This window comes from Oppia nitens, unplaced genomic scaffold (assembly GCF_028296485.1).
Source record: "Oppia nitens isolate AA-2021 unplaced genomic scaffold, nextdenovo-longstitch-racon4-pilon3 scaffold3_pilon_pilon_pilon, whole genome shotgun sequence".
Classification (NCBI taxonomy): domain Eukaryota; kingdom Metazoa; phylum Arthropoda; class Arachnida; order Sarcoptiformes; family Oppiidae; genus Oppia; species Oppia nitens.
In genome coordinates, this window is record NW_026533221.1 from 9,148,985 (window position 1) to 9,167,743 (window position 18,759).

At 22.7% G+C, this 18,759-nt stretch overlaps 4 protein-coding genes and 1 long non-coding RNA gene across 5 annotated transcripts; 3 read left to right on the top strand and 2 right to left on the bottom strand.

Moving 5' to 3' along the window:
- The first annotated feature begins 2,512 nt into the window (after positions 1-2,512).
- Positions 2,513-3,435, top strand: LOC128958176 (valacyclovir hydrolase-like). Its single transcript, XM_054303991.1, has 3 exons — positions 2,513-2,621; positions 2,707-3,201; positions 3,263-3,435. Exons 1-3 carry the CDS (start codon positions 2,513-2,515, stop codon positions 3,433-3,435), a joined length of 777 nt encoding a protein of 258 aa, XP_054159966.1.
- A 253-nt stretch (positions 3,436-3,688) lies between these two features.
- LOC128958177 (uncharacterized) lies at positions 3,689-7,003 on the bottom strand. The gene is made up of 8 exons (XM_054303992.1): positions 6,600-7,003; positions 6,321-6,521; positions 5,952-6,245; positions 5,163-5,264; positions 5,012-5,050; positions 4,482-4,634; positions 4,160-4,357; positions 3,689-4,073 (listed from the first exon to the last, which is right to left on the bottom strand). Exons 1-8 carry the CDS (start codon positions 6,738-6,740, stop codon positions 3,753-3,755), a joined length of 1,449 nt encoding a protein of 482 aa, XP_054159967.1. The 5' UTR covers positions 6,741-7,003; the 3' UTR covers positions 3,689-3,752.
- A 554-nt stretch (positions 7,004-7,557) lies between these two features.
- On the bottom strand, positions 7,558-10,570 carry LOC128958178 (uncharacterized). The gene is made up of 6 exons (XM_054303993.1): positions 10,144-10,570; positions 9,743-10,045; positions 9,244-9,387; positions 8,947-9,144; positions 8,536-8,846; positions 7,558-7,648 (listed from the first exon to the last, which is right to left on the bottom strand). The coding sequence occupies exons 1-6, from the start codon at positions 10,480-10,482 to the stop codon at positions 7,558-7,560; spliced, it is 1,386 nt and encodes a 461-aa protein (XP_054159968.1). The 5' UTR covers positions 10,483-10,570.
- Positions 10,571-13,601: 3,031 nt separating this feature from the next.
- Positions 13,602-13,950, top strand: LOC128958752 (uncharacterized). Its single transcript, XR_008484559.1, has 3 exons — positions 13,602-13,665; positions 13,753-13,812; positions 13,898-13,950. It is a non-coding gene; the product is annotated as an uncharacterized LOC128958752 (long non-coding RNA).
- Positions 13,951-13,997: 47 nt separating this feature from the next.
- Positions 13,998-15,054, top strand: LOC128958324 (uncharacterized protein DDB_G0287625-like). Its single transcript, XM_054304165.1, has one exon. It carries the CDS (start codon positions 14,035-14,037, stop codon positions 14,707-14,709), a length of 675 nt encoding a protein of 224 aa, XP_054160140.1. The 5' UTR covers positions 13,998-14,034; the 3' UTR covers positions 14,710-15,054.
- The last annotated feature ends 3,705 nt before the right edge of the window (positions 15,055-18,759 follow it).

The following is an 18,759-nucleotide window of genomic DNA, read 5'->3' on the forward strand; positions in this document are numbered from 1 at the left end:
AATAACAGTTAGAAAAATTAGGTTTTACTAATTGATGACATTATTAAAATTTGCATTTTTTAAAATAACTACACAATATATTTTTTTGTAGCATTAATATTGTTAAAATTTTATTGACAATTAATACTTATTTTTGAGAACATAATCATAATCTTAAAAATAACTATAATTTATAGTTATTCTTACAAATATTGATTAATATGAATTTGAATGATTTTAAAATAAATATAATAAATATTAAAGTAATTTAATTATATTAAATCAAATTTAAATATTATTATTATTTTATTCAATTTTATAAACTTTTACAATGTATCTAATATAAAGAATATGATATAAAAACACTAATTTTGAAAACAAATGGTTTGTTTAAATTAATTTCCTTTTTGTTTGCATATAATATCACTTCCTTTTTGCGATCGGATTCACAGAGAAATTGTTTGTTAATAATAAAAACTTTAGGATTCAATTAGTTTTTATTATAAATACTTTACAGTTAATGTTATACATTAACATAATAATATAACTAACGAGTTAACAAACTTGAAAATATATTAATAAGTTAAACATTTTGTTTCTTATGATAAATTTGTATATTTAGCTGAAATATTTCTTAATATATAATATTTTTATGATAATTAATAGAATATTTAAATAATATTTTATTTGATTTTTTTTTGTTTATAATCTATAGCTTAATAAAAAAAATAGTAATAATAAAATTTTTACAAACAAGTTTGCAAAGAAAAATAACTCTTTTCTATAATATAATTAATATATAAAATGTAATCATATACTAAATATAAATGACATTGTAGTGAATCATTAATGATAAAATATTATATTTATTATAAAATCATTAATATATCAAATAGCTATTGTAATAATTTTATTTACAAACTACTTTAAGATGATTTATAATTTTAAGATGATTAAAAAATCAAACTTTACATATTAAATATTTAAAATTATTTTTAATGTATGGAAAATACTAAAGTTAGTAATTTTCAAATAAAAGAAAACATAAAACTAATAGATTTAAAATTTAGAAATAAATTAAATTAATAAATAACATACAATTATGTGCTGAATATAATACTGTAGTACAATCTACAGTATGACCCCATTTTTAATGACAATAAATTTATTTATTTATTAAATATTGCTTGAACATAATCAATATCTATAAATGTTTGAGGAGTTTAATTTTAATTATCTATTATTTTATGTCAATCTGATAATTTTTAACAAATATATTAAAATATAATTAAATTAAGATAAGTTTGTATAAAAATATTAATTAGTGTTTTATTGGTTTAATTATAATTTTTTAGATTTTTAGGTAATTATATTTTATTATTTGACATAAATATTTGCCCACATTATCTAATTATTAAAATTCTATTTTTTTACAATTATAAATAATAGTATAAATAAATTAACGCTATTATTGTTACAAATGTTAAACAATAATAGTAATTACTTGAAAAACGATATATTTTGATAATATTACTTAAAATAATAATTTAAAAAATTTAATAAAAATAATGTTTTATTTGAACATTAAAAATATTTGTTTAATGACTTTATTATTAACATTGATTACCATCAATGACATCGTAAACTGTAAATCATTGTCAATGATATTGAAGGAGAAACAGAGTGATAACGAGTCGAGTATTGATAACATAATGAATAATAAAGACGAAGATCAGGGAATGTTTGGCTTTATTGGCGAAAATTTGGCGCATTTGCAGGATATGGTGTATGACGTGAACAATCAGTTCAAGACAATGATGGAAACGGGAGGTATACCTGTTGTTAAACAATCCATCGATATGTTGAGGTTATGGCAAAGACAGGCCAATCGTATGACTAAATCTATGGGTTTCATGTTTGGTTAAAAACTAATTATTTGTCTAATTTTGATTTAATTAACATAATCTAATACTGGAAATATATATATTTATTTATTATAATATTTTATTAAATTACTACATACTGTATATTATTTATTAAGATAATATAAATTATATTATATTTATTAAAAACCCAATTTAATAATATTTTACAATTTAAATTGTAATATACATGTATATATTTATAATTTTTTAACTTATTTGACAACATTTGCATCTAGTACATTATGTGCTAATCATATTTAAAAAATTTAAATCATTTTTAAGTCATTGACTATTCACAAAAAAAACATTTTTTTGTAGAAATAATTTTATTATATAATATTTTACTTATTTAATATAATTTAATATAAGTTTTAAATTGAGAAAATTACGAGGAAAATATCAGTTTATACAAAAAATTTATTTAATTATGATTTTGGATTTACCACATAATTACTAAAATTTATATATATATGTGATTTTTAACTATTACAATAAAATATTGTGCAGATAGGAATTGGTAAATCTAATTGATATAATATTTTTTCTAAATATTTTTATAAATTATTAATATAATACAATTATCAAATATTATTTTTTTTTGTCTAACAATGAATATTTCAATATTGGGTCAGTTTGTTGATGTGGATGGAGTTAAAATACATTATGAAAAAGTTGGTACAGGACCCAGAGTGCTATTATTGTTACCAGGGGGTATAGGTAGGTCTACTAAAAACTTGATAATGATTTTGACATTCAAACTCATTTCATTATAACTACACTTTAATTATTAATTTAAAACAAGGCACAAGTCGTACAGATTTTAGTATTCAATTATCAAATGATAAGGGTTTGGATAAAAATCTGTTTACAATGATTGCATGGGACCCACCCGGCTATGGCTTTAGTAGACCACCTCAACGATTATACGATAGTGATGTATACAAACGCGACGCACATATGGCAGCAAAATTGATGTCACAATTAGGTTATAATTATTATTCGGTATTGGGTTGGAGTGACGGGGCTAAGACTGGATTATTAATGGCCATCAACTATGCCTCGAGTATTGACAAACTGGTCATTTGGGGCGGTAATGCTTATGTGGTGTCACAAGAAAAGCGTGTTATAAATGCCATCCGTGATATCCGTATTTGGAACCCACAAACACGTTATTTTTATGAAGCAGTCTATGGTAATGAACTACCTGTGCTCTGGAATAAACATTGTGACCATTATATCAATAATTTGGACGATATTTGCCGCAATCAAGTTCATAATATAATGTCTCCTACATTTGGTATAACAATTCAAATAATAACTTAACATTTTTTTTAATTAGTTATTGTTATGTTTTTAAGTATTGCACGGTGATTTGGATCCATTACCATTAGAGCACCCACTGTTTTTGTGCAAAACAATAGCCGATTCGCGATTATATCGATTCAAATCGGGTTCTCATAACATACATCAAGAGTTTAGTGAAGAGTTTAACAAAATGGTCACCAATTTTTTGCTTGAAGACAATTATTAGTAATTATAATTAATGTCTAATCAATTCACAATTTTCCGGATTTTATAAAATATTTTAAATAAGGGAAATGGGTTAATACGAGCTAAAATATTACATATATAACAATACTTACAATAATGTTATTAATATACTGTATATTTATAAATATTTATTTTGTTAACTAAATAAATTCAAATTTTATGATTTGTATCTATTTAACTTTTTATATTAATTAAATTAAATATTAATATATTTTATTCAATTTTATTGCAATCATTTTTCATTATTCTCATTAATAGTATTTTTTCAAAAATTTGATATTTTCTGTATTTCAATGATTACTTATTAGTCTGACTTTTGATAGCCTCACCCAACTCTTTAAATTTCTGACCAATATTTTGATTGATTTCATCGAAATACGGCAACTCATTGGCCAATGTTTCAAACCATCTCTTTAGGTTCGGATGGTCATCAAAATCCACGTAATCATTGATTGCCAATAATGTTGTTGAGGCCAACACAGACAGGTCAGCAATGGTTAATTGGTCACCGGCTAAGTATTTGTTGTCACCAATTAGTTGGTCCAAAAGTTTCAGTGTTGTCTCAAATGTTTTGAATGTTTGCTCAGTTGGTTCTATACCTCTAACTATTTTCAATGCCTACAATATATCCAAAACACAAATATTCATTAATAAAAAATTAATTACAGTATATCTTCTTATATCTAATATGTAAAGTACTGTACATATCGGTCTCTGTTAGCCATGAAATAAGACATATCTGTATTAAGCCAACGATCAACAAGAGCTCGTTTTTTCGGTTCACTTGGATATAGAGCACCGTTGGGTTCATATTTGTTACACAGGTATTGCATAATAGCCCGACTTTCATAGAGAACAAACTCGTTGTCCACAATAGTAGGCACCTGATGGGCCGGGTTTAGCTAAACAATAAACATATATGTAATCTTATTATTGAATGTAATTAATTATATTTAATTTATCTAATTAAGTAAATAGTTATAAATTAATATAAACATTGTCTAATTAATTATCAATTAACAATACCTTTACGTATTCAGGCGAAAGGTGTTCCCCTTTAATAAAGTCTAGATTAATAACATTTACGTCAATACCTAACTGTTTGCATGTCATGAGCACCGCTCGGGCCGGTGGACTCAGTTGCAGAAAATACAAATCAATTGTCATTTTAATTATTATTGCTTATTATTAGTTAACCACAAAACAATTTAACAAATTTAAAATACTGTATACGGTTTAAATACTGAAACCAAACTACTGTTAAAAAAATAATCTATAGTTAAGGAGTGGCTCACAATTGATATCCTCTACTTATTAAATAATATTTACGATTAATAACAATAATCTATTTTTTAATGTATGTTTAGGTAGTTTAGGCAATTCCCTAATATCTTATCACTAGTAGATTAATATATGTCTGGTTTATATTAATATATGTATTGGTAATATGGGTATCAACTGTACAGTTATATATTAATAAAATGTTATAAATTAGCAACAAAAGCTATTTATGATATTTCATTAGAAAAGGCAAATATTATAACTTATATAACTACCGTAAAACCGCGCATATAGTCTCCCCTGGCCATCAGGGGCTATATGTGATAATATGTGGCAATAAGTGAGATATACTATTATATTATTTAATAAATGTTGATTTTAATGAATTATCAAATACCTCCACTATTGAAGTAATTTAATTTTAACTATCTCGACAATAATTGCTATAAACTGGCCATTAATGGTTTCTGATTGTAATAGACCAGTCTTACAAATTACCCCTTCACCCAATCGTTTCTTGCCCCACGACTTGACATATAGTTCAATGATTATATAGCCCCCATACCAAAAGTTAATTTTTAAATTTTAAAAATTTGTCAGGGGGCTATGTGTGCGGTTATACGGTAAATATAAAAATTATTACTATACAGTATTATTTACTGATTGTTATTAATGGCCTTCAATTTAGCAAATCATCCTAAATGGTAGTATTGTTATTGTATTATTAATATAGATATTTTTATATCAAAGTTAAATAATGCAAATTATTTGTCAATCTATCAAACTATGATTATGCAGTTATATTAAGTTATAAATTTAGATATAACATTACCGGTAGTAATAATTGGCAAAATAAATTTATGTACATTTAAATGTAGAATTGATTATGTAAATTACAAAAATTATATCACAAAAATCTAATTAATTAATTAATTAATTTTTAATAATCTTATTAAATATTGATATTATAATTTTTTGAGTTTGAGTGGATTATGTAATTTGTAAGTAGTATTATAATAATATAATATTAATTATAAGTATTTTTCTGACTACAGTATTAGTACAGTAATACTATAAATATTTAAAATGAAACAATTAAAGTACATATTAATGAAAATATTTATTATTAATTATAATATTAATAAAGATTACATATAAATAATAAAATGAATAAAATAATGTCAAACAATCTCAAAGAAATTAATTTTTGGGTTTATTTGCCAACTCTTTCATGAGTTGAGGTACTTTGCCGTTGATTTCATCAAAGTATGGCAACTCATTCTTCAATTGATTGAACCATCGCTTAACATTTGAATAGTCTTCCAGGTCTTTGTAATCGTTGACCGACAACATTGTCAATGAGGCCAAAAACGACAGATCAGCAATTGTTAGTTCATCTCCGGCCACATACTTGTTATCACCGATATATGTATTCAAAACACTTAAGTTATTGTAATAATTCTTGACAGCATTCGGGTGCGGATCTTCTCCGCGAAACAATGGGTTCATCTGTTCATTCAATACATAAGAATATTCTGTTTAGAAAATCATTTCTTATATGATTAATATTTCAGCGAAACTTACGATATTATCTCGAATGGCGTACCAAACGCTCATATCGTAATAGAGAAGCCGATCGACATGTGCTCTCTTTTTCAGATCACCGGTCGGATAGAGAGGACTGTTTGGTGCATATTTGGACACTAAATACTGCATTATTGCCCGACTTTCAGTCAACGAAAAGCCGTCGTCGACAAAGAATGGTACACAATGTTGAGGGTTAAGCTATCGGTCAAACAATTCATTCAATTATTATATAATATCATATCATATAACAAATTAAACAAATTTATTGTTTCATACCTTAAGAAATTCGGGTTTCAAATGATCGCCGTTTTGTAGATTTATTTCAATGATATTGGCGTCGATATTAAGCCGCTTGAGTGTCATGTGAACGGCCCTCGCGGGTGGGCTTAGAGGTGTTGTATACAAATCAATTGGCATTTTATTTAATTAACAATTCAATATATAATTAACAAATGATTTCCACAAAAAAAATAAAATTTAAAAATAATTTTGATGAAAATACTAATCAAAATTTATGACAATATTTATCAATTGTTTGACATGAGTTTATATACAGTACAAGTCTATATATAATAGTACTGCAGTTAATTACAGCCAGTGAATGAAATCTTTAATTAATTAAACAACAAATGTTTGATAATTATTGGCGACTATTTGTAATATTAGGGTCTAGTAGTAGTAGTTTATATTACTGTATATTTGATAAAATTTTTAATGATATTCATGCACTTAGTTTGTACTTAAAAATAAGTTTGAAATACTATACACTGTATACTACAGTATAGTAGCCATTATTAATTATACTGGGATATACTGTATTATCAAAAAACTAACAAAATGTTCAAGGTCAATGTGCATAGTTTATGTAAACCCAAAAAATTTTTAAGCCATTCACTAAAAGCCAGTGATTTTTATTGAACTAATTATTTGAAACGGCGCGCCAATTGATTATCAACTCTTTAAACTAAATATAAAATTTTACTAAATGTTATAATTGAAATCTTATTAAATTAATTAGTATTTTTTTGTTGTTTAGTTTATTGACTAAATTAAAATGTGGATCCTAAAGACAGAAATTTCTTTTAGAAACTTTCTAGAAATTTTTCAATTAGTTTAGAAATTTCTATTTTTTTTTGACAAACACTAATTAATGGACATAAACTATATTATGTCTCGTGTATTGACAAACTGGTCATTTGTGGCGGTAATGGTTATGTGGTGTCTAAAAAAATTGTTATCTGAATGTCAGTACCCGTGATATTGACATTTGGAAAACATAAACACATTCCTTATATGAATCAGTCAATGACAATGAGCTACCAGTCCTTTGGAATAAACAATGCAATCATTATATCAATAACTTGTACGACATTTGCCATAATGTGTTAACAATATCCGGATATTATGTATTGTAAGACAATTCAAATACTAGCATAACATCTGTTTATTAGCTATTGTGATGTTTTTAATAATTGCATCAAGACTTGGACCCATTACCATCAGGACATCCACTATTTTTGACCCAAAAAAATCCCTATTCCCGGCTCTAGCGATTCAAATCAGGTGATCATATCACACACCAAGAGTTTAGCACTCAGTTTGCCAAATTCGTCACCGATTTTTTGCTTGAAGACAATTATTTTTGATTAATAATTGCCACTGATATGTATTTTTATGTTTATTAAATGTTAAAATTAGTTTAAATGAATTTCATAATCAAATTTAAGCTAAACTATAATTTAATTTGTTTAAAAAAAATGTTTTTTATATGATATTGATCAGTTAATCAATAAAACAATTTATATTTTATAATATTTAGTTCAACATAATCAATGAAATCATAGTTTAACTTAATCTTATTATTTAAAATAGGAAATAATTGCAAACTAAAATATTAATTTTATAGATTATCAAAATATATTTTTTAGTATACATATAGGATTGTTAAATGATTTTAAATAAATATAACTAAATAATCATAACTAAACTTACTGTACTAAATATATTTTAAATTAAAATTAATCATCAATGTAAATTTTTTTTAAATGTTTATCTTATAAAATTTTATTTTCTATGTTTATAAAAATTCTATATTAGAATTTATTAATTTTTATTTTATATTAAAATTTAAATTTAACAAAATAATTAATTAGTTTAACATAATAAAAGTTATAATAATAATTATAATTTCTATTTTTTATTATGAATATAAAATGATTCATCTGAGGTATTAAATTTCTTAAATAAAGCAATTCCGGGTTCGTTTACTTCAGCAAAGTATGGCAACTCATGAGACAATCTGTTGTACCACGACTTCAGATGTGACACATTATCGTTGAGATCCTCAAAATCATTGATACAAAATACAGTACTCGTAGCCAAAGCCGAGATGTCAGCTATGGTGAGCTCATTGCCGGCCAGATATTTATTGTCACCAATTAATTGATCCATTTGTTTAATAGTGTTCTTATAGTTTGTCAATTGAAAGGGTGTCGGATCAACATTTCGCACCACTTTTAATATCTGTAAACAATTATATTTATAAAATTATATACAGTATAATGATAATATAATTATAGTAATTGATGCAAAATACAGTATAATTTATTAAATTGTATAATACCAGTGCTTCTCTAAGTGATTGATAATAAAATGTATCAAAATATAGTAGTCGGTCAACAATTGCACGCTTATGAATATCAATGGGATAGAGACTACTGTTTGGCGCGTATTTGTTACATAGATATTGCATTATTGCCCGACTTTCCCATACATTGAAGCCGTTGTCGACAATTGCGGGCACTTTTTTCACAGGATTTATCTAATTTATTAATGTTTTTATAAGTATATAATTTATTAATTAACTAACATATCTATAACTATAATTAATGTTTGAGAGCAACCATTTTAGAGGACATACCTTTGCATAGTCAGCATCAAATTGTTGACCATTTCTTAAATCAATATTTTTAATTTTAAACGCAATGTTCAGGTGTTTCAATAACATATGCACCGCACGGGATGGTGGACTCATTGGCATCATATATAGTTCTATGGCCATAATGATTGAGAGCACAGGTAGCAGTTATGTAGATATTATCAAATAATTTATATTTGTTTTACTAATTTTTAATTTCTATATACAGTATACTTATTTGTAATTTTTATTAATAAAAAATGATTACAATTTTTGTCAATACCATGTATAAAAATGTCCTTGGAAATATTTCATAAAAACAAATAATGTATATTCATTTAATTATTTAATATAGAGATGAGATTACAAATTTATTATAACTAATAATAATTTTATTTAAATTTAATTTTTGATACAAAATAATTTTTTTGTAATATAAAAATATTAATTTATCAAAATTTTAGTTTTGAATATCTTTATTAGAGGTTTGTCTGAAAATTTACTTTTTGGAAGCAATAAACTGTTTGAGTGTCTCAGCGACACCGGTATGCACTTCGGCATAATAGGGAAGTTCCCGTTGCAGTCGTTCATTATATGCCTTAACTTTTGGCACTTCATCTAAATCTTTGAAATCGTTTACCAAAAGTGACGAAAGCGTTGCCAACACAGACAGGTCAGCAATGGTCAGCTCATTACCCGTCACATACTTATTGTCACCAATCAGTGTCTCCAATAGTTTCAGATTATTCTTGAATGTCGTAATCGACTGTTCTGTTGGTTCTATTCCTCGAAATATTTTTCCAGTCTTTGTATTTAAATAAAAAAAATGAAACATTTATTAGAATATTAGTCCAAATTGTAAATTATTTTTTTTCTAAATTTAAATAAATGTAAACTACTAACCACTGCACCAAATATTGAACTATTTAGCGATAGATCAAAATTAAGTAGTTTATCAATCGTTGCCCGCTTCTGGAGGTCAGTAGGATATAGAGGACTGTTGTGCGCGTACTTCGAGAACAAGTATTGTAAAATAGCCCGACTTTCCCACAATGAGAAGCCATTGTCGACAAGTGTGGGAACGGTATGCGCCGGGTTTAGCTTCAAAAACTCTGGCTTCAGATGTTCGCCAGCCATGAGATTAACTGTCTTAACATTGACATCAAGTTTAAGATGTTTGATACCCATGAGAACCGCTCGACACGGAGGACTCAGATTCATTAAATATAAATCAATTGGCATTTTTGTTGATATAGTAAATAAACTTATAAATAAATCTTAAATATAATGATAGAAATAATTATTTTCTAAATCTTTTCAAAAACAATTTGATTTTGAGCTAAAATAAAGTTAGTTTATATAGTTTTCATATAGTGTTCCGACGCATGTATTTAAAAGTGCACTCATTTAGTGCAAAGCAATCGTTAGTTTATTGAAGAAAATGTTAACACTATTTATAGTGAGATTGCATTTTACATATTTGTTAAACAAAATTAGTTAATAATGTTTAGATATATTTATACTCAATTAATAATAACGTAAAAAGCCATTACCTCTACAGTAAATTACATAACTGTTTAATTTGCACTTTAACTGTACTAATACTGTATTTACATTAGGATAAAATCTGACTAAGCTTTCATCTAATAAACTAATAAAATATATAATCAAAAAAACTTGAAAAGTTTTGTTTACTGAAATCTATAATGGCTTTTTGAGTCTGTCTGTCTGTAGCATTTCATTTTTCGAATTTTGAAATTCTGACTTCAGATTCGGTTAGAGGACTACTAATAATGTATTGAAAAGTTGCATCAAAAATGGTCTATCTCTTCGGGAACATATAGAAAATGGCGGCCAAAGATAAAAAAATTTTAAGAAAAATTTATTTAAGTATAGATTTGAATAAAGCATCAAAAACAAGCATAAAAATATGCATTAAAATTTTGATATCTCTTCGGGAACATAAAGAAAATGGCGGCCAAAGTAAAAAAATTTGGTAAAATTTTCAACGTTTAGAATTGTAAAAAGCATCAAAAATATGATATAATATATCAGAAGAATTTTTTTATTTTTTCAAAAATGGCGGCAAAGGTATAAAAAATTTAGGTATATTTTAATGTTTAGAATTTAGAGTTATAGAGCATCAATAAATAAATAGTAAGAAAAAATCAATCAAATCAAATCAATCAATCAAAAAAATAAGATATAGATCAAAATTATTATTTTTAAAAAATGGCGGCAAAAGTATAATTATAGTTGTTTATTTTGTTATACTGAATCATTTGATCCCCACATGCTTATAGTTGAGTTTATTTTGTTATACTGAGTCATTTTATACCCTGCATGACTATAGTTGATTATATTTTATCATACTAACTCATTTGATCCCCACATGATTATAGTTGAGTTTAATTTGTCATATTGTATCATTTTTACCATACATAACAATATTTAATTTATGTATATTTGACCAGTTTTTAAACTTTTATATGTTATTATATAGCCGCTATAATTATACAAACTAATGGTTTTCAATGCTATTTAATTTTTTTTTCTGAAAATGCTTTCTAGCATTCTTAACTGGTTTTTATTATAACTTTATTATTAATTTAAATAATTTTATGACAGATAAACAAAATCATATTATATATTGATATTGTTTGAATATGTAATTATCAAATTTTATTAATTTTTATGAATTTATTATTAATTTTAACGGTAATTATAATTTCATAATTTTTGATTAACTATTATATACAATAATTTATTGAATTGATTTGATTAAGTAGTGTATTTTGATAACGCTTTAATATAATTTTATATAATTTTTTTTATCATTTATGATAATTTAGATATTTACAGTAATTACTAATAAAATTATGATCCATATTTTATTTCTTATGTTTTATACAATACAAACATAAAAAATAATAACTAAATCATAAATTATAGATAATTAAATAACAAATATACTGTATAAGAAAAATATTATACTGTATTTTTATAAAAAATTATTTATTTATTATTATTTTTTATAATTTATCAACATTTATATTGTTATATTTGTATTGTTAAAAAATTATAGCAACATAAAGTGTCTGAAAATAACATTTCAAATAATTTAAATTATAAAAAATAAAAATAGTAAAAAATTAAATGATTTTGTTTAATAATACAGTATATAATTATATTTATAAAATCAAAAAATCATATATTTATTTATAAAATGTAATTTTAATATAAAATTATATTATTAGTATAAAATAATTCATATTTCAAATTTTATATTTACTACGTTTATAATAGTAAAATTTATTAACATTTTTATCAAATAACACCATTTATATACTGTAGTACACTATAACTTATAAGAATATGATTTATACTTATATGATATTTTAAAAAATAAGTTTTAAAATGTGAATGAAAAGAAACAAAATCAAGATTTAGTGGAATAATAATAATAATATTTAAGAAATTTTAGGAAAAATACAAAACATAATTAACATCTAATTTAAAGTAAAAGTGGTTTTCCTTGACTTTGAACCTGTTTTTTTAAATATCAATTTAATAGAAATACATTTTCACATACATTTGTTATTGTGATAATATTAATAATTTATTAGAAAAATTATCCAAATTTTGTTTTGATATTTAATTAAATTATATAAGGATTATATGATAATTGTATGCAAATAATAAATTATTCACAAATAAATTGTCAAAATAAGATAGAGTTCAATACTATCAATTAAATATTTATTGAGTAAATTATATATATAAGTATTAACAGGTATTAAGTTCAATAAATCCATTAAATAATGTATAACATAAATAATGATATATATTTTTAACCTGTTTGACAGAATATTTATTTTTAATATATATTTCTAAATTTAATGTTAACTTACATTATTAACAATATTCTGTAATACATAGGAATATCTAATAGCAAGTGAAATGCCAGTCAATACTAACTTGTAAGTCAATATTGTATATGAAAGAGAGTCTCCAATGACTGTGTGATGTAAATTATATACATATACACTAAATATATATATAATTATCATTTTTGTTGTTCAATAACTAAACACATATTTTTTGCATTCAAAGTATAATTTTAGTAAATAGCAAATCATTATCTAACAGTGTTTCAATATAGAAATAACAACAAAGAAATAAATTTTTGTCAGTTTTATTAGTTTTTCTCATAATACATATGTTTAATATTATGAATATTTTTTAAAAATTTATGGTTTTATACAATCAATGTGTTGACTAAATAAGAGGAAAAATTGATATTTTTTTTAATGTGCGATATATAAACGTAGATAAATTTATATATAAAAACCACTATTTATTAGTTAAAAATAGATGTGTAATAACCATTGATATTCACGTCACCATCATTTGATCTAAACAGTTGTATGTCATTAAAAAATTTAATTTTAATTTGTATTTTATCCGTAAATCATTTTATTAACTGTATATATTTGTTAATGAATTTCATAGTATAATTGCGGTATCAATTGAAACGAACACTTAAATTTCATTTTCAATAATTTAACAAATGTGAGTATATATTACTGAAAAATTAATTTAATAAATTTGTTTAATACCTATATATATATTTAATTTTATTATTCATGTTTAATAGCCGTGTTTATTATTTATATGGTTAATGTAATTACCATTTGAATTGTGCGGACAAAGCATTTATATATATATAAGTAATTTATTTTCTAAAAAATATATAACGATTTATAAAAGCATATATAACTGAAACATCAAACAATGTCCAATACGAGTGGCAATCATCTCAAAGTGGAGGACATCTATGCCATAGGCGAGCATCGGTCTCGACGTCGGTCGTCGTGTAAAGAAACCAACATTTACACTAACCGAGTGATGACCAACTTTGCCGATGCAGTTAAAGCCATGAATGATGCCGTACTGTTGCCGTCAAAGTTAAAGGACATAGAGTTGACAGAAACAGAGGCGGCGACTGTCACTGAATCGCTGGACATCGACATTGCGTCCAAAACAGATCTTTTTCAATATTATGTTTTACTAAACAATGTCAAAGACGATCTGTTTAGCGGTTCCACCAATAGTACAGATGATCATCAATTTATGATAAATAGTAATAATAATAATACTAATAATCATAATAATTCTAATGGCAATTATAATAGTAGTAGTAGTACTCCTAATAATAATAATAATAATAATCGTTGGGATCGGCAGCAATCGGACGATGCATTTCAATCATTAAGCAGTTTGTCGAGTCTATCGGCACTTTCATTAGATGGAGATCCGGTCACATTTGAGGACAGGGCCAACCAATTGATGTCAGTATTTATGCAACACTTGCAGTCCTTGTATGGCATTCTTCAACAGTTCAGCAAAGTTGCTGACTATATAACTAAACGATATCAACAAGAGATCGATAGTACTGACAACAAATGAGAGGCACAGGGAGTGTGTATTATAGAGAAGAGAGAGAGAATGAGAGTGAGTAAGAACTGGATGTATAAAACAAATATTGTGTCAAAATTTCGACATAACGTTCCCTCAAATAATTAAAATTAAAAAATAATAATAATATCATTAGTTTTGCCACTCATTTGCTATTTCTCACTCCCATCAGTTTTTTATAGTTTTTTTATTGTATTTTTTTAAAACTATGTAAATGTATTTTATATTGATTAATTTCTATTTCTGATATTTTTATGCACGACAATTGTGACATTCAACAATAGTTTTAATTTTATTTTTCTTGTTTTAGATGAACATACAGTTAATCTGTAATATATATTTTTCTTATAATTTGTAATTAAAAAAACTTATTTTTTCATTTGTGTAAAATATTAATTTGGATGTCAACAAAAAACTGGAACTATATTATTTCAAGTAAGTTATTATAAAAAAATAATAATTTAAAAAATAGTAAAATAGTTTAAAATTATATACGTATATTTATAAAAATAGTTATGTAATGTAAAAATTTAGTTACTATATTAATGTAAATATTAAATAAGTAAAAAGTAAACAAACAAAGACAGCTTATGAGAGAAAGAAAGAAAGAAAGAAAAGAGAGAGAGAGAGAGAGAGAGAGAGAGAGAGAGAGAGAGAGTAAATTTAAGAGGAAAGTCTATAAAATATTATAAATACTAACGAAAAATCGTGTTTTTTTGTATAAAATTTATCCTAATTTCACTTTTATAAAAATATATATATAATAAAATGATGACGAAATTTTTAAATATTGCTCGCAGTTATTGTATATAAACTAAACCGTTTTAGACCTCATTTTATTTTGTAAAAAAAATACTTTAGATTATATATGAAATATTTAGACTATAATTTACTATATATTAAATCTTCAACATATTTTAATTAAAAGTTTTAATACTATGGTCTATACAGTATATAAATTTATATATACCGTATATTATGAAATATTCCCATTCATATATTTATTTGTTGAATAATTATAGTTTGATAAATTTAAAATAAAATAATTTAGATAATATTTTGAAAATTTTATATGAAATAAGATTGTTTAGTTTATTGATAGCACACATGATGGCAGTTTTGTGTTTAATATAAATTTTTTGAATAAAATTAAAAGTTTTAATTTAAAACAATATATAAATTTACATATAATATTAAATATATAAATATATGGATATACTATATATAAATGTAGTTAAATATTGTACAGTAATTATGAGTTTTATTGCTAATCTCAAAATAAAATAATCATTTAAAATTTAAAAGATTTAAAATAATTAATAAAACTGAATGATTATCATCGTTGTTATCATTATTTTTTATTGTTGAACAATAATTTGAATGTCAACTATAATTATAATGTCCTAATTTTTATCAACAACATAAAAATTATTAACTTTCCTTAATATACTCAATTGATTTTATATATAAATATTAAAGTATTTATAATTATAAATGTTTAGTATATTTAATTATTATATAAACTATTGGTAATATTTTATTAGTTATTAACCCTTTGGACTGATTTATTTGAAAATAAAAATATTTATTAATTTAGTGTAAAGTGATCTTGTTTTAAAAATTGTATTAATAATTATTTATTTCAATCATTCAAATCAATAAAACTAAATAATTAAAAATTACTTAACAGATTTTTATAAAATTTATAAAATTGATATTTGTAATAAAGCGTCATAAAATTGTTGTTTACGATAATTATTTAAAAGTTTTAAAATTTAAATGTGCGTAAATTTAGCCATGAATATTAAAACTATAAACATTATGACCAAAATACTAGACAAAACTGAGACTATAATTATGGGTTAATATGAAAAAATCGGATTTTCCGGTGTTATACAAATATTTCATAATAATTATATGTCATATATAAGTGAAATTTGATTAAACTTGAAATTCTTAGATTATTTGTTTATTATTATTATTATTATAAGTACTATTATTTAAATTTTATTTTTATTTTATGATTATATGTTTTATAATAATATGAGTTATAAACTTAAGTATTATATAATAATTGTGTCTATTTTGCTACTTTTTAAAATGTTAAAATATAATTAATTAATTATAACTAAAGTATTTTTACTAAGAAAAAATGTCTGCAAAATATTTGTATTAAATTTAATTGTAATTATAAAAACAAATTAATTATTATAATAAATAAATTATCTCTATTACATTATTAAAAGCAATAAATGTTTATGTAGATTATTTTAATATATAATTATAATAATACAATTTAAACCATATTTTTAAATAATGTTTTACATGATATTTTTTATATAAATGCTGTATTATAATTTACAAATACAATATTATAAATAAAAAAATAATAAAGTTTAAATATATTATATAGCTTATGTAATGAATGTTTTTTTAAGTATAATAATTATTTCAATTGACGTAAAGTTTTTTTATAGTATTGTTAATTATTTATACTCTCTATTTGACGTTTTTTAAAAATTTAATAATTGTCTATAATAGACTATAATAGACTATATTATACAGAATATATTGTCTAAACGTATAAGCATTAAACATTAGCTTAAATTAATAAAAATAATTTTTAATATCACACAAAATTTGCCAATGGGTAATATAGGAATCTTTAAAAAAATAATTTATACTAAAATATTTTATAGTTATGCATAATTTATAATGTATTTTGACCATGGATATTTTCACATGTTAATTGCCTGATTAAATTTGATTATATATATACTTTTGTTGCTATATTACAACTCTTTGATATTTTTTTAAAATACAGTTAATATAGAAAAAATAAAAATTTTAATTTAATGCAATTTTAATTGTTTTTTAGTTTACAATATCAATATTGGATTTTTTAGAATAAATAGTAACATATTAATTACAAATTGATTTGTAATGTTTCTTTAAAATACAATATTTACTTAGAATAAAATCAAATAATATTAATGAAGTTTTATTTTGTTCAAATATTTTAAAAACAAATGTTTAACAAAATATTGTTAAATATTGTTTTTATCAAAATAAAAAATTTCCCTGATATTAAAAAAAACTATTAAATCATGCAATTTATATTTTATAGCTATTTATAGTATAATAAAAACATAATTGATAATTTAAAATGTAATTAATATTTTGATCATATTTAGAATATATAATTATTTTCAAATAAATATAGTAATTTAAAACAATGTTTCTAATATATTACAAAAAAGAAATTCATGAATACTATATATTAACTATTGATTTAAGTAGTTTTTATAATATTATATATTGTAATAATTATAAAATTTGTTTTGATCATATTAATTGCCAATTCATGATAATATTAAATTTTTTGTATTATTTAATAATTATTCAATTTAGTATTAAAGCTAATGGAATATTTTATTTAAAAAAATAATAACAAACTTATGATAATAAAAGCTAGTAAACAATTATTTTTAAAACTATTTTTGGCTTTAAGTCAGATATATACTAATTATTAATTATAATAAATCAATTAATGTGCAAAAATAAATATTTTCACAACAATATTGTTAAACAGCATTTTCTTAATAATATTTAAATAATTTGCATAAATTTTATTATGACATAAAATAATAAACATATAAAATTAATTTTTGTATATATTTATATATTAAATATTTTAAAGATTTATTGAATAATAAAAGAAAAATATTATAATTTTATTAAAAGTAAACCCCATTTTTAAAAAGTAATTTATAATAGAGTTATATAAATCATAAATAAATTCTGATGACTTTATATATCATTTAATATTATCATTTATATAACTAAAATTAATTCATTGAAAGAATATTGAAAACATATTTTATAAATAAATTGCACAATAAATATATTATGCGTTTATTATACAAAACAAAATATTATTGCTATCTTAATATTTTCAACTGAAAAAATTGCCTGAAAATTATTAAACAAAATAAAAAGGAGTAAAAATAATAAAATTATATTGTTGTGAGTACTGTATAT

Coding starts and splice junctions, on each gene's coding strand:
- LOC128958176 (XM_054303991.1), top strand. CDS start 2,513: ATGAATATTTCAATATTGGGTCAGTTTGTTGATGTGGATGGAGTTAAA. Junction 2,622..2,706: donor ATTGTTACCAGGGGGTATAG/GTAGGTCTACTA, acceptor ATTTAAAACAAG/GCACAAGTCGTACAGATTTT. Junction 3,202..3,262: donor TATAATGTCTCCTACATTTG/GTATAACAATTC, acceptor TATGTTTTTAAG/TATTGCACGGTGATTTGGAT.
- LOC128958177 (XM_054303992.1), bottom strand. CDS start 6,740: ATGCCAATTGATTTGTATACAACACCTCTAAGCCCACCCGCGAGGGCC. Junction 6,246..6,320: donor ACGCCATTCGAGATAATATC/GTAAGTTTCGCT, acceptor TTGAATGAACAG/ATGAACCCATTGTTTCGCGG. Junction 4,074..4,159: donor TGGCTAACAGAGACCGATAT/GTACAGTACTTT, acceptor GATATATTGTAG/GCATTGAAAATAGTTAGAGG.
- LOC128958178 (XM_054303993.1), bottom strand. CDS start 10,482: ATGCCAATTGATTTATATTTAATGAATCTGAGTCCTCCGTGTCGAGCG. Junction 9,388..9,742: donor AGTTTATTGCTTCCAAAAAG/TAAATTTTCAGA, acceptor GTGCTCTCAATC/ATTATGGCCATAGAACTATA. Junction 7,649..8,535: donor AATACCTCAGATGAATCATT/TTATATTCATAA, acceptor TTTATTCCAAAG/GACTGGTAGCTCATTGTCAT.
- LOC128958324 (XM_054304165.1), top strand. CDS start 14,035: ATGTCCAATACGAGTGGCAATCATCTCAAAGTGGAGGACATCTATGCC.